Genomic DNA, 23,578 nt, shown 5'->3' on the forward strand with positions numbered 1-23,578 from the left:
AGGAACCGCAAAGGCTGCTTGGGGATACGAGCTGAAGTAAAAGTACACATGTTTTTCACACGAAAAAAATAGTGATGAATTTGATTTTCACATTTTTATTCAATAATTTTACTCATTATTTTACACGATTTGGTGAACGGTGGCCGCGGATCCCCTAGAAAGAGGAGGCGGACCCCTAAGGGGTCCGCGGACCACAAGTTGGGAAGCCCTGAGTTAAGATGTTCCAGAAATGCAAGAAGCTTTTCTGCCCCATGTGGCCATACTAAAATGGGGTCGTTCACGTATCTTCAGGAAAGTTTAGATTTCAACACTGCTGAATGAAATGTTTTTTTCTAAAGGACATACATATACAAAATTTTAATTTATTTTCTGACTAATCGTGATATTCTACTAGAAAAAGATTAAAATAAGTTTAAGTTCCTTTGTTCTGGTGTAGGTTCTCGGAATGCATCCTTGGTTTCTCAGGTACTGGTAAGTCATTCCCATTTGTTTCCAAATAGGAGCGCCCACTATTAGTTCTCCTGGAATTGGCTGAATAGAACCGCGTGTCTATAATGGGTCAAATCAATGGAAAGCGCAGGGAGAAAATGAATAAGGAAACCGAATCCCTAAATCACTTTACATGTGGAGCAAGTCATCATTTTTTCTCAGTATACTCACGAACAAATACACATTCAAGTAGACTAGCCTTAATAAGTTTTGTCAGGGACAACTTAAATTTAAATAGTCCCCATCCATCTGGTCTGCTCAAGTTTTTCCTTGGATGTGAAGCAAATTCCGAATCTAGAACTCCCTCCTAGATATTCTTGACTGGGATTCCCTCAGGCTGGTACTTGGCTGACTCTTGTATGGACATTGCTGAAACAGTCCGCTTCTGCCTTTAGGAGTAGGGAGTGAAGGGATCCATCCACGCCACGCCACATTATACTGGCCTACCTACGACATGCCACACATGCACCTACAACCATGCCTACACAAAATTCTGATTTTCGCCCATGACGTCAGGAAAAATTGTCGGAAAAATAAATGAAAATGGTCCCAATATTCTTTCACTTATTTCCTTTTCTCAGATTTGACCCTAGATAACTAGTTTAACTATCGGCATAGATCTCCGCCCGACAGTCATCTCAAATATCTTGAGAATTTTGCCCGACTATACTTTTTTTTAGTGGTTAGTATACAGGCTGGTCACAAACTGTCTGTAAAGCTTGTGAAAGTATTGCAGGGAAGGTTGCGTGAGATACAATTGTTCAGGAAAAATATGATACGTTGCACCATTTCTGTGTTATTTAGCACTGAAATTAGCCAATCGGGCTCTAACACATGTGAGACTGGTTCTCATCTGTCTTCCTACCACAATTGTACAAGGAGGCTCTGGGAGTGTTTTAGGAATTTGTGTTGAACTTGTGGCGTGCAAGGTAGGAAGATACCAGCTCACCATGCAGAGTTCAGAAGAGTGCAGCAGTATAGACAGTGATGTAATCAGACAATGATCTCAATGTCAGTCCCACTAGACTCCCTGTAAAGGAAACGTTATCGCTAACAGAAACTAGTGTACAGGTTCAGGTGTAACTATATGTTATAAAAAAAAAAGAAAATTTTCGATTTTCGATTTGAAGGTTTATATTTACTCAGCAGTCATAATTATCATACATACAGGATGGTAAGAAACTGATATTTGGTGTTCACAACTGTGAAGCGAAATTCCTAACTATTATAAGGTTCTTTAATAGTAAGAGGGTTGATGACCATGTTTCGAGATCGATACAAACAAATGAAATACAGTTGGGGCCAGAGATATGAATTAAACTAAAAATGCACACCGAAAATACCCAAAATGGATTCGGGTCTATGCAGGGTACATGGATATCACTGCAAATATAATAGCACAAATAAAACAGTTCAATAACTTCAGAGTATAAAGAGTTCTGCAGTGACTGGTGAATCCTTTTTGTTAGATCGGATATCTCACATTTCTGCTTGAATTAAGCCTGACAGTCATCAATATGTTTAATTACAGGTCATGGTTGAATGTAAGAAAAAATTAGGAGAGACGAAGACGACCACAGTTCTGAGTGTCAGTTGAATATCACTTGCTGGCATAGCATGAGTGCGCATGTTTACCTTCCATCGTCCGTGGCAGTGGCTGCTGTTGGCGCGAGCTGTGAACCTGAGAATCGAATGCTGAACAGCAGTCTGAAACGTTTCCTATGTCTTCGGTGAAGCCGAAACTCCTAGATATTCCCTAGCTAAGTTAACTGGTATCGTACACGCTATTTGGCTGGAATAGTGTGTACATCGTTGTCCTCAAATCGCTCGCAAGCATTAACTGTCAATGCTCGGCCCAATTCTCCATACTAAGAGACTTTGCAGTTTAACTCCTTAAGAGTTAAGATGAGCCATTGAACAAGCGTTCACATATTTATTCACATATTTACTCTCGCAATCGTCTCAGTGCAGCGCGAGTCACCTTGCATAAACACACAACGACTTGCTGAAAGAGAAGAGCGAATTTTTCTGCCTGCATTTGCCTATATCAAAGCTGGTGCGCGCTTTCTTCCTGGTCCATCAGAAAATTTGTACTTGTTATAACTCCACCCACAAGAGTTTCTGTAGCTTATAACAGGTGTCGTCTCTTGTGTGGGGCAGAGTTTAACTTTAGCCACGTAAACGCCTTTATTCCATGCGGGTTTTAACACAGGTAGGTAGAGTGAGTCAAAAATGTTTTGAGTTAGGTTTCTCTGGACGTTTATCTGTCATCTCTAGCAATGTTCTTGCAGAAAGGCTTTCCAAAGTGTCATTGTGAAAAACAGGGACAAGGGCAGCTTTTGCCAATGGCCTGCGCAGTGGTTCTGTCGTCACATTGTTTTTGCCGAATGTCCCGCTGTGAAGGTCTCAGCCAGACATGGGATGGGCGTTGCCATCGTAAAATTCTTCTTTCCTCAGGACTGCATCTCGTAGCTCAGATCCGGAAAATTACTTGCATGGATTTACTAGTGTGAATGTTAGTGGTTTATATCCACAAAATGTGAGCTTATTTATTCTATTTGCATATCAATATTGCATTTTAGTGCGTGCAAATACTAAATAACTTGGAACAGCGCAACCTACTGAACTTTGGTTAAAAATTATTTCTCAGCGCAGCCTACCCTGTAACACCCTCACAAGCTTTGCGGACTATTTCTGACCACCCTGCAGTAGCAAACGGTGCTCCTGATTTGTGGATGTTGGCGGTGTCAAGCATTCTCTGATTTCGTGAGTTCCTGCTGCCTTGCTGTTCTACTACATGGTGTGCACATCTTCTTGTTAAAGGAGGAACACTGAAAAGGCAGAATAGCCTCGAGTTCATCCTATTGTATCGCAACACGCACTACCAACCAACTGGAAGGTCTTAATGCGATGTATCAGCCAGCTAGGAGCTGGTTTATTATCGCCTGAGGAATGGCTCGCTAACGTCTCCACTAGATCAAAGGCTTAAAGACTCAGTAATCGATCGAGTGGTAAACCACAGCAGCATTCCAGCGCCATACGATGTAGTCAATTACGATGTTTTAGTACCTCGAAAAAAGCAATAAAATAACACGAAACAACGTGATCCCATAATCATTTTAGCTCTACTCCCAAAGTAGCGTAGCGAATGTCATTGTTTAAATACAAAGAATGGTACAATATTTCCCTACGATATGGTTTTGTGATCCTTAAGCAGTTTCATAAATGTGGACTTCATTGCTGTCTGTAGACCTAATCAGATTTTATGGTCAAGCAGTGAAGGACTGAGGATGCACCCATTCAGTTCCACTGTTATCCAGGCTTCTGACAGAGATGAACAAAATATGGCTGCCAACGACAGCGACAGTTCCCTTTTCTCTTTATAACACCACGATAACAATGCAGGAGTCATTAAACGCATTTCAAACGAAAATCATAGTTGATGTTCAGTCCACACTTCAAACCCGTTCATGGCTAATGAATGGTTTTGTTCGTCGTGCCACTAGATGTGTCTGCTATTGTGTATCTTTCCATAATCTGCCTCCTCCTAACTTCGCCACTTTACTACATCTCTCAATAAAACTAAAACTATTCTGTAAATAACGTAATCTGGACTAAATCACCAGCATGTTTATGTAGATTCACGTAGTAACTGTATTTGCGCTACTGAAAATTTTTAATGTGTGAAAGACGAAGATTTTATTATTTTTTCTCGATTAGTATGTAAAAACTAGTGTGGTGGCTACTTTTCACATCCATTGCTTCGTTCCTTTCTATTTATCTGTATTAATACAATCTAAATGCCTGAAGGAAGATCAACTCAGGCTAAACTGTGAAAGCCGCGCAGAGTGGCCGCGCGGTTAGAGGTGCCATGTCACGGATTGCGCCCCACCCTCCCCCACTCCCCTCCCCACCGCAGGTTCGAGTCCTCCCTGGGGCATGGGTGTGTGTGTTGTTCTTAGCATAAGTAAGTTTAAGTAGTGTGTAAGTCTAGGGACCGATGTCCTCCGCAGTTTGGCCCCTTAGGAATTCACACACATTTGAACATTTTATACTGTGAAATAAAAGATTAAATACAGCTATAAAACACAACCAACAAGAATGTAAATGCACCATGAAATCAAATTTTCTTTATACAGTCATATACTGCATATTTCCTGAAAAAGTGTCTTATTTTCCAGCATAGTTTTTCTCTTTTTAATGTTATTTTGAGATAGCCAGTACATATTTTCATTTCCTAATATTTTGGTTTCTTACAGAACTCCTATGGCTGACGTAGAGCGCTTGCAGGTGAAGTACTTTGAAAATACTGAGAAGACTCTGCCAGATGACATTCGACAGGCAGCAAGAAAGAATTGTGAGGTAAGCTGACCTGCATCTTGTGTAATATATCCTATCACCAGAAGTCTTAGAATCCTCACTGTTGTTCATTCAAGGACACGAAAAGTGAAATTAATAACTTGTAGGCATCCTTTTCCTACTACTACAGTCTTTAACTTTTTCGCTAACATATGACACACTGAACGCGGGATTTGTTTCCATTGTTCCTATAACATGTTGAATAGAAACTGCTGCGATACTCAGGCAATCAGGCTCATCCCACATGCAAGCGAAGCGGTTATTGAAACAATGTTGGAAGCGTCCAGGACTTAAATTTTCGAGTGGCTACCCAATTTCAGGTTTTCCATTATTTACCTAAACTGCTTAAGGCAAATACCGTGATGATTCTTTCGATAAGGAGATACGCATTTTCCTACAGCATACTGGTACTTTATCACCACGATTTGGTGCTTTGTCTCAAATGACATCGCTATCACCGGGAAGTTTGTTCCTAATCTTCCTTTTATGCTCTGTTGATCAGAGGTTGGGGCTTTCAGCAAACCCACATCATTTTCTTTTGTAGACGACAGGATTACACTGCTTCTAGGGAAAATTGTGCTTCTAGATCGTTATGCCATTGTGAGCAGCAAATTACTGTCTATTACTTTTCCACAAGTACCAACGTTTATTAAGTATGAGACAAAAACTCTGACATTCAGCATTACTTGAGCGTCAGACCTGCAGATGTCATTACTCCTGTCGGTCGTATAAATGACGACCGGTCTTCAGCGTTCAGATGGGCGCAAAAGCTGGACCTAAACTAAAGAACAAGACGTCGCAACTAGATTTAGTTTCTTAGCAGATGTCAGAAAGTTCCAAATTCAGCGGAAACTTCAGCGTATTAGAAAGCGGTGGAGACCTTATGGCTCTGAGCACTATGGGACTCAACTGCTGAGGTCATTAGTCCCCTAGAACTTAGAACTAGTTAAACCTAACTAACCTAAGGACATCACACACATCCATGCCCGAGGCAGGATTCGAACCTGCGACCGTAGCGGTCTCGCGGTTCCAGACTGCAGCGCCAGAACCGCGCGGCCACTTCGGCCGGCTGGTGGAGACCTTAAGCCTAGCTTTGGATGATCACTTGAAATTGGCAACGCGAGCTGTGCTAGGAAATACTCACTCTCGTCTCTGCATCCTTCAGAAACTTCGGTAAATATTTCCGCACTGCTGCGATGTAACCTATGATGGAACAAATGGTGAAAACAAACGGTTAGAACTGTGAACAAATGTGTGTGCTACGTCTGCGACATCCATCAGTTCGACGGTGTCAGCAGTAGGATGTCAATTTCACTCCGTGAAATATTAAGCACATGATTTGTTTTTTCTTCTCTCTTCATTATTTACCTATTCCACCACGTTCGTCCTCCTACGCCATTGTTTTTTACGGCGTTCGTCACCATGGCCTCTGAACTGAACCAGTCTTACTGTAAATCATATGCATAATTCTACTCTTCACAAACTAACATTGACTGTTATAATTACGCTGACGGAAAAAAATCTGAACACAGAAACTAATTATTTACCTATTCCACCACGTTCGTCCTCCTACGCCATTGTTTTTTACGGCGTTCGTCACCATGGCCTCTAAACTGAAACAGTCTTACTATGCATAATTCTACTCTTCACAAACTAACATTGACTGTTATAACTACGCTGACGGAAAAAAATCTGAACACAAAAACTAATTAATGTAGAGCTTCGAAATTTCGTAAATACAAATTTAAGTGATTAACATTGCGAGATCACAGGCTAATATAAGTGCGAGATAAGACAGAAGGCTGAGTGCAAGCATTCAAACGTGCATGCATTGTATTATACAGGTGCCATATTTCAGTTGTGGGACGGCGTTCCATGCCTGTTGCACTTCATCGACCAATACTGGGACTGTTAATACTGTTTATGGATGACGCTCGAACTGTCGTCAGATGGTGCCCCATATGTCCTCGACTGGAGGCAGATCTCGAGATCGAGCAGGCCAAGGCAGTATGTCGACAGTCTGCACGGTTTTGTTGGGTTACAACAGAGGTATGGCGGCAAGTGTTATCCTGTTGGAAAACACTCCTAGAATGTTGTTCACAAACGGCAGCACAAAGATCGAATCACCAGACAGACGTACAGATTTGAACTCAGGATGCGTGAGATAACCATGAGAGTTCTCAAGCTGTCATACGAAATCACACCCCAAACCAAAGCTCCAGGTGTAGGTCCAGGTGTCTAGCACGCAGACAGGTTCGATACAGGTCCCCAACTGGCCTCCTTCTAACCAACACACGGCCTTCACTGGCACCGAGGCAGAACCGTCTTTTATCAGAAAACACAGCTGCCCTCCACCTTGCCCTCCAACAAGCTCCCGCTTGACACCACTGATGTCGCAAATGGAGGTGTTTCTGGAGTCAGTGGAATGCACACTACAGAGCGTCTGGCTCGGAGCTGTCCTCGAAGTAATCGTTTGGCAACAGTTCGTTGCCTCACTGTGATACCAACTGCTGCTCAGATGTTTGCTGCAGATGCAATCTGACGTGCCAGAACAATACGCCGAACATGATGTTCTTCCCTCTCGGTAGTGCCACGTGGCCGTCCGGATCCCAGCCTTCTTGCGACCGTACGTTCTAGTGACCACCGTTGTCAACAATCATGTACGGTGGCTAAATTGCTGCCTTTCTGCACACAAGGGTCATCCAATGTCTCGTAGCCCTATTACACGATCTCGTCCAAACTCAGTGAGGTGTTGATAAGGGCGTCTTCGTCACCTTAAAGGCATTCTTGACTAGCATCAACTCATCACGACCAATCTCAAAGATAACTAACGCTCATGACCGTTACAGCTTGTATTTAAAGGAAACCTGATTTGTATCCTCATAATGGCGCTACTAGTGATTGAGAGCGTTGCTTCCGTGTGTATGCAACGCGACTCCGGTGCAAGTGTACAGTAGAAGCACCGACATGTATCCAAGGGGTTAATGTGGTATTCGTGTCTTTCCGGCGATCGTGTGTGGGAACGTGGACTATAGCGACGTTATTACCAAATATGTCCAGACAGGAAGAACGAGCTGTTATTCCTTTCTTGGCTGTCGAAGGGCACACACCGGTAGAAATCCAGCGGAGAATGAGGAATTTCTATAGGGCAACATGTCTGTCGAAAGTCGCCGTTGTGGAAAATCGTGCCACCGGATGCTTGCCTTTGATATAATTATTACGTTCTTCTTGAAGTCTGAGGGTGCTTTGGAGTCCTGTGTATCTTGCATACCAAATGGATTATTTTGTCGTAGTTGGCTGTCTCAAGGATCTCAATAATTCTGAGGGAATGTCGTTTTCTCCAGGTGTCTTGTTTCGACTTCTGTCTTTCAGCACTGTGTGAAATTCTTCCACATATCGCAAATGTCGTAACGCAGAAGTTAACGCCAATTCAGGTGGGAGACACACGAGCACCCGCCCTGTAGTTCTGATGAGCCCACGCGACTATCACACGTCCGGTCCCTTAAAAAAAGACCTTGAAGGGTCGACGGTTCCTGTGGGACGAGGGTGTGCAGCAGGCAGTTCTTCATGCGGCATGACGTAGTGTTTTAGCAAACGGGTATCTTCATCGTTCTGCGTCAGTGGGATGATTGCTTCAGTGCTCACGGCGATTTTGCCTAATTGACATACCGATGCTGGACTGTACGGCCTTCGAAGGGGAACTTATTGATCGCACCTTATAGTGGCAGAGTTTGGCTATTTTAATAACAAAAAAACCTGAAGATGGCAGACTGGCAATAGCAAGAAAACGTTTCTGAAAAAGTAATTTGTTAACGTCATAAATAGACTTCATATATAGGAAATTGCTGGGTGTTGTGTTGTCCTCGTCACCATCTCTTCATCATCGACTCGTAAATCGTCGAAGTGACGTCAAAGACAAAGGCTTGCACGAGGCTAAACTCCCAGAAAGACGATTTCCAACAAGTTTTTCCATACGCACATTTCGTTTTTTATTCAGTGTATGTAGCCTTGTACGGAAGCGAAACGTAGACTACGAAGATGTCAGTCAAGAAGAGAATAGCAGATTATGAAATGTGATGGTATGGAAGAAAGATATTGGGTACTAAACTGCAATAGGGAGAAAAGACATGAAAGAATCTTCAGTTTGATAATGATGGGAGGTGTGGCAGGGGGGAGGGGGATGGGAGGGTTAAAATTGTAGAGGGAGAAGAAGTTATGACTACATTAAACAGGATCATTGAAAAGGCAGGGCCGGACGTTCAGTTCCTTGATGTCCCAGGGCATTTCAGGAGAGTGGTCTCCAGAGAAGTCCGGTGTTCGACATTGGTGTCGTAGCACTGTAAGTCATGTGAGGCACTTTAAGGGGTGAGGCCACCGACACGATGCCAGGTATTTTTCCTGAAAACACTCAGTTCGTCTCAAACAATGAAAACGATCTTTTGACTGAATAACTTCAAGTGGACTGTTTAATGTGACTTGGAGTGGAAAAATTTAACACCAGTCTCATTGTAGCAAAGTAGTCGGTAGTTCTGATGAATGTCATCGTTTAGTTCAGTGTTCATCGATTGTAAAAACACCAATGGCTCTAGGAGATCAGATAATAATTCCTGTGTAACATGGCGCATGTATTTAAAGTTTCTCGATGTAATACGGATAGCAAAAACTATGTAAAGGTTTTATGAATTCATCATTTGTATTAAATTTACAACTAAAATATGCGATGTACAATCTACATTGGATAACAGGCTGGAAGACTAGTTCGGAATAAGTACATAAATAAATAACGTACTGCATGACAAGTTCGCCACCTACCCTCCTTTTGGCGGAGATGTGCTGACGATGACAATTTGCTCCAGCATCAGGATTCAAAATGGTCAGCTCTTTGTGGACAGTCACAACACAAGCATGCGTTAACGACCGGCGACGTGTAAGAATTTTAGGTAGGTAATTTTGGCGCCAGGATCTATATCTAACGGCCAAATGTCTCCAAACCCTTTGCTGAACGTGCTTTGGGTGACGTCAGGTTGAGGTAACCTGATTAGTAATTACTGAAACAATATGCATCGCAGGCGTGTCTGCCTTGCAAAATGAGTCAACGAAGATCCGAGAGGGACTAGGAACCCATAGAATCGAGTATTCCATCCGAGAGAGTTCGAAGAAATTACTTGCCAGCGATTAGATGTGACCATAAAGAGTTTGGAAGTAACTAGACTACATCGTCATCTGAGTGTTGTTGCTGCCGTAATCTGTACTCTGAAGATTGGTTTTATGCAGTTCTCAATGGTAATCTACCCCGTGCAAGCCTCTTCATTTATGCATAATTACTGCAACCTACTGACAGGGATCACCTCTCCTTTTGTAGAGGTCGCTTCTCTACAGTGTCTCATGGAGTGAAGGCATTAGCATTCCTGATTACGATTTGTCCGTCAATAGAGGCATTACGCTCTGCGATTACTTTGGAGCTATTGGGCAGGAGATTCGACTATATACCATACCATCATGAATTTCAGTCTTTTGCTTGTCAACGCAAACTCATCACATCATCTTCGCTTAATACATACGAAACACTCATACTAGCCAAAGGAAAGAAGACACCCGAGTGCACCAAGACCAACAAATCGTTTCCAATTAGGCAGGTAAACCTACTTTTGGCGGTAGACCAACCAACAATACCAAATGATCAAAATGTCTGCGTAATGTTAAAATTGTGTGACGCTCGGGACTTAATCCTGGAACCTCCGCTTTAGCATGTCCTACGCATCGGCTAGAAAAATTATACCTGTCTTTCTGCAGCTGTACATTTTTCACTGTTTTAATCTGAAAACTAATACATTGTCTGTCCTACCAGGTACTTCTCAGAGGGTCCAAGTGGTTCGCCTTGAAAAACATCTCAGAGGTCATTGACGAGATGGTGTCAGCCTGCGTCGGCCGTGATGTACAGGTTTGTGCTTGAGAAAATCGGCATTCTCAAAATCCTTTCCAGTGGAGCTAAAGGGAATGCACAAGCCCAATGACAAACACTTTTCCAGCACAGCTATCTGTATTAAAACTCATGACTCTCGGAAGACAAAATTAGCATCAAAGTAATACGTTTGGTCTTAACTGCTGTGGTCATTGTTTCGAAGTACTGTATTTCCAGACGTTTTATTTAATATTTGTTCATAACCGGCTGTGTTTTTCTGGTTGTTCTTCTTGTTTTCTAGCTAGCTATTTCACTATCGATTGTGACCTCGTGATAATGTGTAAAAATTACCGAGTACAGTGGTTCCCATACTGCGCATCCCGGGCCGTGCTACACAGTCACCGCATTAATATTGCAGTATAAAACATCTTCTGTTACTGTAATCATGCTGAATAAAAAAAAAATTCGTTGACTTATCTTCACGACCTGTTGTACGGAAAAGCACATGCTGTTCTAATCGACATAATAGCGAATACATGTCGCAGAAAGTTACATTACTCTTGAAGAGGAAATGAATGAATGTATTATTTGGTGAGTAATATGGCTGTGTGGGCTCCAGCGCACAGTTCAACCAGCAGCCACTAGTCTCACATGCAGTCATAGCGCTGAAGTCGTTGGCAGTGGCAGGGAAACTAAAATCCTAAGATGTCAGATGGTGGTAAATCCACAGATCCAAAATGGCGTAGGCAGGAAATTCAAAAATGCAAGATGATGTTGGCAGCAAACTAAAAAATTCAATATGGTGGGAAAATAAAAAAATTTAATACCACATAACAATGTTTGAAAGTTTCAAAATACCGAAGATACCAGAATTATCTCACTTTTGATGGTGTCTGTTATGGTGCCATGTTCGAAAATATCCAAATCATCTGATATTTGCACCACATTCAAAAGTATCCAAATGACCTGAAAATAGGACCATGTTCAAAAATCTTCAACGATCAGATAGTTTGTGCCATGTTATAAAGCATTCGACGCTTTGAATGTTTGGAGTCGTATTCAAAAATATTTATTAAAAAAAATTACGCAAATGGTATAACTTGCCTTATTTCCACTTGTAATGCACACTCTAAGACAACGAAAAAAAAGCATCACGAAGGAATTGTTCAAATGGGTCGGAAATCGATAGATGTGACGCACATCTGCAGACAAAAAAATGATTACAATTTCAGAAAAATTCATGATTTATTCAAGAGAAAGAGCTTCACATACTGAGCAAGTCTATAACATGTTGGTCCAGCTCTGCTCCTTACACGTACACTTATTAGGCTTGGCATTGATTGATAGGGTTGTTTACAGTTGTTGTATGTCCTCCTAACGGACATCGTGCCAAATTCTGTCAAATTGGAGCATTAGATCGACAAAACGGCAATCAGGTTGGCGAGATATGCCCATAATGCTTCCAATGTTCTCATCTGGGGAGAGATCTAGAGGCCCCGTTGGCAAACGTGGGGTTTGGCAAACACAAACACAAGGAGCGGAAACTCTCGTCGCGTGCGGAAGGGCTTTATCTTGCTGAAAAGTAAGCCCAGGATCGCTTGCCAGGAAGGGCAACAAATACCGTCGACGTATGGATGTGCTGTAAGGGTGCCGCAGATGAGAACCAAAGGGGCCCTGCCATGAAATTAAATGGTACGTGGGACTATCACGCCTGGTTTTCAGACCATATAGTGGGTGACAATCAAGTTGTTATCCCACCACTATCCGTGACGTCTCCAGACAAGTCTTCACTGGTCATCGAGGCCTGGAATCTCATTGACTGAAATGGAGTTGTCTTCAGTGATGAGTCCAGCTTCCAGGTGAATCCTGATGACCAACAAATACATGTCTGTAAATGCTCTGTACAGTGATGGAGTACCAACTTCATTGGCACCTGTTACATGGCCTGACAACCAGGAGTAATGGTCTGGGATGTCATTCCATTTCGTAGCAGGACTCCTTTGGTAGTCGTCTGCCCCACTCTTAAGCACAGCGGTACTTCGACGATATTCTACTCCCCGTTTTGTTGTCCTACGTGGCAAGCCCAACCTGGACTTATACTTCAGAGCCGGCCAAATGGCCGAGCGGTTCTAGGCGCTACAGTCTGGAACCGCGCGACCGCTACGGTCACAGGTTCGAATCCTGCCTCGGGTATGGATGTGTGTGATGTCCTTAGGTTAGTGAGGTTTAATTAGTTCTAAGTTCTAGGGGACTGATGACCTCAGAAGTTAAGTACCATAGTGCTCAGAGCCATTTGAACCATTTTTTTATATTTCAGAAAGATAATGCCCAGCCGCACATGTCGAGACATGCTCCGGCTTGTCTTTGTGTTTTCCGAGCCCTACCTTGGTCAGCAAGGTCACCAGATCTTCCCCTAATTGAGAAGATTTGGAACATTGTGAGCAGGGCCCTCCAACCCTCTTGGGATTTTGACAATCTAACACGCTCTGTACCCATGATGTAGCAATAGTGTCTCTGATTACTAATCAAAACGTCCTCGTTTTGTGTGAAAACGCCGCCACCTCGGGAGTTTTAAATAAAAATCAACATTGGCAGCCGAAGACTTGTGTAATAAGAAGTCATCCTCTTACTCCCAACGGCCTTGACAAAGGGGGCGGAGGAGCGAACAGAGGTCCAGGGGCACTCTCTTGCTCTTCGGATGGAAACTGCCCCTAAAGGCGGAGTAACCAGCAATGATCAACGGCATGAGGGTGCAGAAGGATATGGAAACCACAGTGTTAAAGACACATAATGTGCACCCACATTCTAACCTGTAGATGAAAAAGTTTCATGATAATCTCTCCATTGGCAACAGATTTGGGGAATAATTCCGCTTTGGATCTCCAGGAGGAGACTACTAAGGGGAAGTGACCATAAGAAAACGACTGAATAACCAGTCTTTTTCCAACGAAAGGATAACATTCTGCGAGTCGAGGCATGTAATGTCAGAACCTTGAACTTGCTACAGAAGCAAGATAATCAAAAAAACGAAATGCGAAGGCTCAATCTAAATGTTGGTGGCGTCAGTGAAGTGAAATGGAAGGAAGACAAGGATTTCTGGTCACATGAGTATCGAGTAATGTCAACAGTAGCAGAAAATGGTATAACGGGAATAGGATTCGTTAGATTAAGAAGGCAGAGCAGAGACTGTGTTACTGTGAACAGTTTAGTGATAGGATTGTTCTCATCAGAATCGACAGCAAATCAACACCGACAACTATAGTTCAGGTATGCTTACCGACATCGCAGGCTGAATATGAAGAGACAGAGAAAGTATATGAGGATATTGAACTGTTAATTCAGTACGTAAAGGGAAATCAAAAACTGATAGTCATCAGAAACTGGACTGCGGTTGTAAGGGAAGGGATAGAAGAAAGAGTTACAGGACAATATGGCCTTGGTACTAGGAACGAGAGAGGGGAAAGACTAATTCAGTTCCGTAATGAAATTCAGCTAGTAGTGGCGAATGCTCTGTTCAAGACTCACAAGAGGAGGAGGTATACTTGGAAAAGGTCGGGAGCTACGGGAAGATTTCAGTTATACTACATCATGGTGACACAGAGAGTCCGAAATCAGACAGTGTATTCTAAGGCGTACCCAGGAGCAGATATGGACTCAGATGACCTCTGAAGAATAGGCTGAAGTGTAAGACGTTAGTCAGGAAGAACCAATACGCAGCCCGCCAGGTTACCCGTGTGGTCTAATGCAACGCTTTCCGAGTGGGAAGCAAACATCGGGATTACACCCGTCTGGTGTGAGACATTCCTGGGGGGTGCGGGAGTGGTGGGGGTGGGGGTGTCCACTGGGGCCGAAACGCACAACAAACCTGGGTTCGGTGCGTGGTGAGTGGACTGCTGTAGCCTGTTGTGGGGTTGTGAACCACTGAGGGCTACGACGGGGACGAAGCCTTTCCGTCGTTTCTAGGTCCCCAGTTCCATACAATACAAATCAATACGCAAAAAAGTGGGATATGGGTGTACTAAGGAATGAAGAAATATGCTTGAAGTTCTCTAAGGATATAAATATTACGATAATAAATAGCTCAATAAGCAGTTCAGCTGTAGAAGAGTGGACATTTCTAAAAAGGGCAATCACAGAAGTTAGAAAGAAAAACATAGGTACAAAGAAGGTAACTGCGGAGAAACCATGGATAACATGAAAGATGTACAAAAATGTTCAGCGGAGTTCAGTAATACAGAAACGTAAGCCACTGAGTAATGAAATAATTAGGAAGTGCATGGAAGCTTTGAAATGGCTGCATGAAAAATGTTAAGAAATCGAAAAAGAAATGACTGTCGCAAGGTCTGACACAGCATAAAGAAAAGTCAAAACAGCCATCGGTGAAATAAAAAGCAATGATTGTAACTCTAAGAGTGGCACGGGAATTCCACTGTTGCAGAGTAGAGAGCGGCCAGGTGGAAAGAGTACATTGAAGGCCTCTATGAGGGGAAGATTGATGTGATACAAAAAGAAACGGAGTAGATTTAGAAAAGATACGAATCCAGTACTGGTATCAGAACTTAAAAGAGTTTTTGTAAGACTTAAGATAAGGCGGAAACGATAGACCGCATTCCATCAGAATTTCGAAAATCAATAGGAGAAGTGGCAACAAAACGCCTATCCACGTTGGTGTGCAGGGTGTATGGCGATATTCCATCTGACTTTCGGAAAAGTATCATCCACACAATTCCAAGGACTGCAAGAGCGGAAACGTACGAGAATTAATGCATAATCAGCTTAACAACTCATGCATCCAAGTTGTCGACAAGAATAATATACAGAAGGACGGAAAAGAAAATTGGTGATGTGTTAGATGACGATCAGTTTGGCTGTAGGAAAGGTAAAGGCTCCAGAGAGGCAAGTTTAACGCTGCGGTTGATAACGGAAGCAATACTAAAGAAAGTTCAAGAAACGTTCATAACATTTGTCAACCTGGAAAAAGCGTTCAACAGTGTCAAATGGTGCAACATGTTCAAAATCAAACATAGGCCTTGAGTAGAGGAATAAATTTCTGAGAATGTTCGTTTTGAGCACAGCATTGCATGGTAGTGAAACATGGACTGTGGGAAAGCAGGAACAGAAGAGAATCGAAGCATTTGGTATCTAGTGCTACAGACGATTGTTGAAAGTTACATGGATTGATAAGTTAAGGAATGAGGAAATTCTGAGCAGAATCGGAGAGGAAAGGGATATGTGGGAAACACTGACGACAATAAGGGACAGAATGATAGGACATCTGTTAAGACATCAGGGAATGACTTCCATGGTACTAGAAGGTGCGCTGTAGAGAGTAGAAACTATATAGGAAGACAGGGATGGGAATACACCATAAGATAATTGAGGATGTAGGTTGCAAGTGCCACTCAGAGGTGAAGAGATTGTCCCAGGAGAGGAATTAGTGGCGGGCCGCATCATATCAGTTACAAGACGGATGAGAAAAAAAAATTCTGCGTGGACGGAATTTGGAACGACACCCTCAGGAGCATATCCAAAGACTCTGTCAATCTATGCCAACCCAAATAATTGCTTGCAAAAGGGCCAGAGATGGACCACTGCGTTACAGACTTGACTAATTTGTGAAGCTCCTCCTCTTGAATAAACCATTCAACATTTCTGAAATTTTAATCATTTGTTTGTCACATCTACCGAACCTCGTCCCATTTGGGTAATTCTTTCGCGGTGCGTCCACAAACACACACACACACACAAACACACATCTGTCATAATTGTTGCTAAAAGACGACCGTGAGCTATTACATGTCTAAATTATCACTAAACGCATGTGGCTCAGAAACAACATCCTAGGCACAAAAAACATGACTCAAAAACATTCTTAACAGGTACTTCACATTCTGTCTTTAGGCCTAAATGAGATGAAGTGCCAAAATGAACCTGTCAGGGCCTGTAAATGTGTCAGACAAATATTGGTTAAAATACAATGCTAAGCAGAACAGCATACAAATAAATAAGAAATTACTTGCAGGTGCAGGAAGAATGCAATTATGACCCTAAGGAAAATGGGTTTATGAACAAACACAAACCTGGACAAATAACATTTTAAGGAGAAGAAGATAATGCATAATTTTCAACACTAGAAAAACAAAATCAATTATATTCACCGACCAATATCGATTTTTAGTACATTTGATGTAGGCCCACTCGTGGATATGTACAAAAACAAACGTTCGAAAAAGGCTGCTGCATTTACCATTGTCAGTTATGATACCTGAGCTGACTAAAATGTTTACATCTTGTTCTTGCATAATCAAAATTAAATAATACCAAGACCTAATCGTATTGTTCAAAAATACCAGATGTATATGACATAGGCAAAGAAAAACGAACTGACCACGGAGAAGCTGTATATTTTTGTAATAAGCACAGATTCCTTCATAATGCACGGAATAGTACATGTTTACGTACAACATGGCAAAAACATTGGTAGAACAAGATTCCAGAGACAGAGATGGAAAACTGATATCTCGAAAACATAACATTTCAACAAAAAATTTGGTTTTTGCACCAAAACAAAATTATTTGTTACAATAAGGAATGAATTCAAGTACAAACACACACACACAAGTTTCTCATTGTAATGATCAAACGTAAATGCAGATTTCTGATTGTGAACAAAAATTCGATCTCTGCAACAAAATTTTTATAAATCTCTAAGTAAGTAGGATTTCGACCGCAAGTCACTCATGGCACTACTGTCCGCTAAGTCCATACTGTAACCCACGGTTCTCTTTTTTTTTTGTCTGTCAGCAAAATCTGCTTAAGAAATAGAAAATTTCGAAGATGTAAGTACAACAGTCGGGTCATCATTTGTGTTCCATGGAACCGCCATATTCACGGTTTTCCTAATAAGACATTTATATATCATCAGAGAATACAAGTGTGTCAAATTTTGTTTCGATTAATGAACACAGTTTGAATAGTTAAAATACACTCTTAGACCAAAAAATGGCACACCAAAGAGGAATTATCTGAATGGGATGGAAATCACGGATGACAACCAAAGGAATTCTGCTTTGAGAAGAAGTAGGACCCCAAACCACTACTACTGATTGTCGAGCTGTACGGCATGTGATAGTCAGGTTGTAATCCCAGCGCTGTCTAGAGCTTCTACAAATATGTCTTCAGCCTGTAATATTGCTGACTAAAATAGAATTGTCTTCAGAGATATGTCCCACTTCGAACTGAATGCCGATGACCGGCAAAACTGTACAAGATTAAAAAAAAATTACACATGACATGTATACTGGCGCTATTAGTAATACATAGAGGTTAAGGTACAATGGCAATGATCAATGATCATTTATTGTACAACAGTTTGGAAACACCATAAACAATCAAATTAAATACGTCCAAATCTAAACTATCTATATTACTTGTCATAATGCACATGGTTACCTTATTGCCACAGATTAAATAGGTTATTCATTAGTTGACAATCATAATTTGATCTTTGTGTCACGCTTTAAAGGGACCAAAGCACATAAAAATTAGTTCTGTAACACTGCAAAACACACATGGGCACTGCTACTGATCTAATTTAAATAACAATTATTGATGAGAATAATTTTATCGTTTGTATCAAAGCAAACAATATTATTCCCATATCTAAATTTGTTGAAAACTTGCCTCTAAAACCGATATAAAAGTCAACCAAAAATTATAATGACCCTCCATGCTGGGGTATTAAGCAGCTGAACATGTTTGTCATGTTCTGTTGATAATACTAAATCATGCTGTCGCACCTTGGAAACTACATGACCTTGTGATGAAACAGTATTCTGAACAATACTAATCACATTCATACTGGACTGAAATAAACCTCTCTTGCTTTCAATTCACCACTTTGAGTCAGTGAAACATCACAGCATAGCCATGTTTCAGTGGTACTATAACAAACTGACACGTAGATCAGCATGTTACACTGCATTTGTATCACACATCCGAATATTACAGCAAAAGTCTAGCAGTTTGTCTCATACATCACCATGTTACAGCAAAAATGCAATACAGCTATAATTTGTCTCATACTTCGCCAACTATGTAAGCTGGGACTTAGCTGGCCAGTTGCAAATTGTTCCAAAAAGCAGAAACGAATATTCAGGAAGTCGAAACTTACAAATGCCACTAAGTCAAGACTTGTTCAAGAAGCAAAACACTTACAAGTAAACCTATCCAAAGGATACACTTCGATTTTGATCGACTTTGAATATGTCGTAGTGTAGAGAAAAATAAGGAACAAATATTTTTTTTGTAAGTGCCCACTTGGCCATTAAGGGGATGAAACACATCTTGAAAGAAACAGTTTAATATTTTCTGAATGAATATCACTGAAATGGTAACAGATATAAAAAGCTTCAGATAAAAGTTCTATCGTTTCTAATGTACATTACAATGGTGCCCACTATTTTGTTTCTCATTTCAACATTTGATGAATAACAAAATGTACAGCACAGTTAGTACCAAATTCAATCATATATGGTGAAGTGGTAGAGGGAGACCAAGAGATGAATACACTAAGCAGATTCAGAAGGATGTAGGTTGCAGTAAGTACTGGGAGATGAAGAAACTTGCACAGGATAGGGTAGCATGGAGAGCTGCATCAAACCAGTCTCAGGACTGAAGACCACAACAACAACAAAAATGATGAAGTTGTATTCCAAAAACGCATCTGTCAGAAATAAGCTAGAAATATCTCCATATCACTATATGTGCACCCAATATATGTTTGCTTCCATACCAGTTGTCATGTTGAGTAGTTTAATAAGTATTTCGCATATAAATACATTCTAAAAGTATATTGTACATATATTTCTCAATATTTATGATTTCATTTATTTTTCATTTAATCTTTTGTTGAATTTGTGTTTTATTTTTACAATTGCTCTATTTTTTCAAGTTTTATCATTTTCAGTTTGAATTATTGTATATCTGAAATTGTTTGTACATTATTGTTGTAATAATATTATATATCTGTACTATAGTGAGGAAGTACACAATTTTTCAGGTCAAAAAATGCTGAATTCACTTTGATCTTGTGCGCCAAGCATAAGAGATTTCGAAAATAATTACTTTTTTGACAAATTTGAGTGCACTGTTGTAAGTTAGATTAAAAATGACAGAACTTTTGTTTGAAGGTTTTTTTGTATCTGTTACCATTTCAACAGGATTCATTCAGAAATATTAAATTCATTTTTTTCAAGCGGTGTTTCACAACCTAAGTCATCTGGGAATATATAAAAAGTATGTCTCTTATTCTATACTGCAACATATCCACAGCCAATCAAAATCGGAATGTATCCCTTGGGTAGCTTTACTTTTTAGTCATATTCGCGACATCATGTGTGTGCAGATCACTACCATATCTAAGATATCACAAGCCACATTAGTTGTTATGATATCGTGATAACATCACATGTGAGTCATTGACTCGACTGCATGATGTTATATTCCAAGAAAGAATCCATGACATCACAGTTATGTTACATTGGTCATGAAAATAAAACAGCCAAGCACAGTGCAGTAATTATCAGCCAATGAAACAACTGTTAAAATTACATAAACTGGCCATCATTGGCCACCAGAGGTAACTAGTCATCCTGTAAATTGACTGTTATTTTCCCAACCTGTAAAATGATCATCAGTGTCACCAACCAATAGTATCTGGGATAATTATGGTCACCCCATAAATTGAGCATCACTGCCCTGGATATCATTGCTCCCTATGCATTATGGTGGGCACCTTATAAACTGACCATTATTGTCCCTCAGAGGGTAATGGCTTTCTTCTTCCAAATTGAGCACTGTTGCTCACTTCAGGGGATAATGGTGGTCACTAGGTAAACTGACTGTCATTGTCTCATGAGTACAGGTGGTCAGCCCTTAAATTAAATCATAGCCTCCAGGGATAATAACAGTCATCCTTTAAATGAACCATCATTGTCACAGGGATAGTGATGGTCACTATGTAAATTGACCATCATTGTCCCCTGAGGGCAATTTGCTAAGCTTCTGCTGTAACATGATGATGTATAGGGCAATTCATTGCAATTTTGTTGTAACATGGAGCTGTCTGGTGTAATTCATTACAGTTTTGCTGTAAAATGGCGTTGTATAGGTTGAAGCATTATGTAATCTCCACTGTGTGTTAGCGGAAGGTGACAAACTTTTGTACAGCGAGATAAATTTAATACTCCAGCATGAGGTTTCTGTAATGTTTGACTCTGAAAGAACTGAACTGAAAGCAAGCAAGCTTTATTTCAGACCAATACAAACATGTATTAGTATTGTTATTGTTGTATTTCATTGTAGTGTTATGCAGTTTACAAAGTGCGACAGTGTGATATAATATTATGAGCAGAATAAGACAAACATGCTAAACTGCAACATGAAATCAATACCTTAGCACAGACTGACACTATAATGTTTGACTGACTTTGATATCGATTTTACAGTTGAGTTTTTAACAATTTTAGGCGTGGAAATATTGTTTGCTTTGACACAAATGATCAAACTATTCTCGTTGATAAGTTCACTTTAAACTGTAAGTTAGATGAGCAGCAGTGCACATGTGTGTTTTGTAATGTTCTAGAACCAATTTTGATGTGTTTTGGTTTCATTAATGCATGGTACAAAGATCGCATTACGATCCAAACAAACCTAATTTTTTTTCAGTAGTGCCAGTCAGTGAGCTGTGCGTATTTTGGTAAGTTCTGTAGACAATTCAGAGGTGCAAATATTTAATTTGAGAGTCCATTGTGCTCAGAAAGACTGGTGCAGTTCTTATGTTATCAGAAACTGTCGATTGTCTTGTGAAATGATTTTTCTGGAAGTAAGCTGTAATAAATGTTAAGGAAACGTTTAATGCACCTTTGAATTATATTCTAAAACATGTGCAGCATATGAGGTGCCAATTGAGAATTTAAAGTTTAATGTGTAACTTAGAATAGTAGAATTTTAAAAAGTGCTAGAGGATATTTGTCTCGTGGATTGTGTGGACTGTGCAGTCTACTGTTGTGTGGCCTTGTCATATTTCTATCATCTATGCCCGAAGATGTATCAGAGACCATTGATTTATTTTTAAATGCCCACATAGCGCATTTTTTTAATTTCCTGTCAATGCTAATGTTCATTTTTCAATTTATCGGCAGCGATATCATGGAGTTTTAAATTTCCCTCTATCTGCCATCTTGGCGTGTTAAGTTTCGAGTCATTGCCAGTGCCAGACAGCATCGCAGCTACAGTGCTGAATAGCAGCAGCTGCATGAGCTCTGTGTTGGAACTCCCATTGCCATACTACTTTTGTGGAAACGTATTACTTGCTTGATATCTTACGTGATATCCCTGAAATGTTAATCAAGTTGATTCTATCGCTGAGACGTCAGTAATAAGTACATCGAAATTAACTGACAATTTTTTGGAAAAATTCCGTCCATGGAAAAGAAAAATAAATGCAGATATTATCAATAATTCTGATCCTATGTTGTGTTAGGAGTGTTATACAGTTTTCATTATCACCTTCAAAAGATATAGTTATACAGTTATTTTTCTGTTAGTATTCAGGTAAATGTCTGCTGTCATATGCATTAAAATCCCGAGGAGCAGTACTGTAGCGTGCCACCAGTGGAGTCAAAACGAAGTCATTGTAATCCACCTCCACGTTATCGATGGACTGTATCACTTCCTTTCGCAATTATGGCTGAATGTAAAGTGCCATTGGTTGATTTTCCTTTAGGGACAAGTGAGTCGATAGTATTCACATCCATTGTATGTGAAAGCCAGAAGCAACGCGTCGCTTCAACTTCAAGCGTGTATGAAACAAACTATTATGACTACTCTTGATCCAAGTTGAAAAGCTATTCAGCAGGGATTCCACGTGTTATGGATTAGATAAGTTCTTGGTTGGATTCTGGATGTATGCGGCGCCATATGTCTACGCACAGTCACACAAATCCCTTAAATTTCTGGCCGTTTATTTGTGGACGCGGAGCTCGTACCCGATAGCCTCCGATATGTAACCCATCAGGTTCAGATGAGGCGAATTAGGCAGCCAGACATCAAGGCTGTGACTTCACTGCCGTGGTCCTCAGATCACTATTGCAGGACTTGCAACACCATCTGTAGCTCGACAAAAATGTCATTTCAAAAAGGCCGAAAAAAGTTCACTTAGTCCACCGCTGTCACGTCGCCTTTGATTACTAATATGGGGAAAGGTATGGATAGAGCGGGCATGGACCTGGAAGTGGCAGGATTTGGTTAGCCAATTTTTTTTTGTTACATCTGTAACACATTTATTTCCCAGACACGCTTTGTCTCTTTTTTAAGCAGTGGAATTTGGCACAATGTTAAATCTTGCATTAAAGTAAATCTTCATTATCAGTAATTAGATTACCTAAGGTGTAATGGTTGCAATTGTAAATCTGTTTATCGTATCTTTCAAATCAGACGTTTCAATTTATGTTTCCAAAAACCCTTTAAATTTCATTAAAGAAAATCTAGTTCCTTTAATGGAAACGGACTCCACTGAACTTTAAACATCAAAATTTAATCTTAGGTAAAACTTAACTGATCAGATAAAACTTAAAAACCACGTAGAAAATTTCTTTCAATCGAATGTTAAAAGAAGATTTACATAACAGACTTATGGTGCATTTAAAAAGAAATTACATCTGTGACACTTATTAAAATTTGACATTAATGATTATATACACCATGGTGGCGAATGAACTGGCTTCCGTACGAGAGAGCAGGATGGCTCCCGCTGCTTGCACCTTA

The 23,578-nt window shown here is 40.6% G+C and overlaps 1 protein-coding gene across 1 annotated transcript in view; it reads left to right on the top strand.

Annotated features, from left to right (window-relative positions):
* LOC126222920 (estradiol 17-beta-dehydrogenase 2-like) overlaps positions 1–23,578 on the top strand; it is a 189,705-nt gene that overhangs the window by 139,447 nt on the left and 26,680 nt on the right. Inside the window, exons 6-7 of the mRNA XM_049942193.1 lie at positions 4,749–4,851; positions 10,697–10,789. Of these exons, the coding sequence (XP_049798150.1) occupies positions 4,749–4,851; positions 10,697–10,789 (196 nt within the window). The remainder of the gene's footprint in view (positions 1–4,748; positions 4,852–10,696; positions 10,790–23,578) is intronic.

Source organism: Schistocerca nitens, chromosome 1 (genome assembly GCF_023898315.1).
Source record: "Schistocerca nitens isolate TAMUIC-IGC-003100 chromosome 1, iqSchNite1.1, whole genome shotgun sequence".
NCBI lineage: Eukaryota > Metazoa > Arthropoda > Insecta > Orthoptera > Acrididae > Schistocerca > Schistocerca nitens.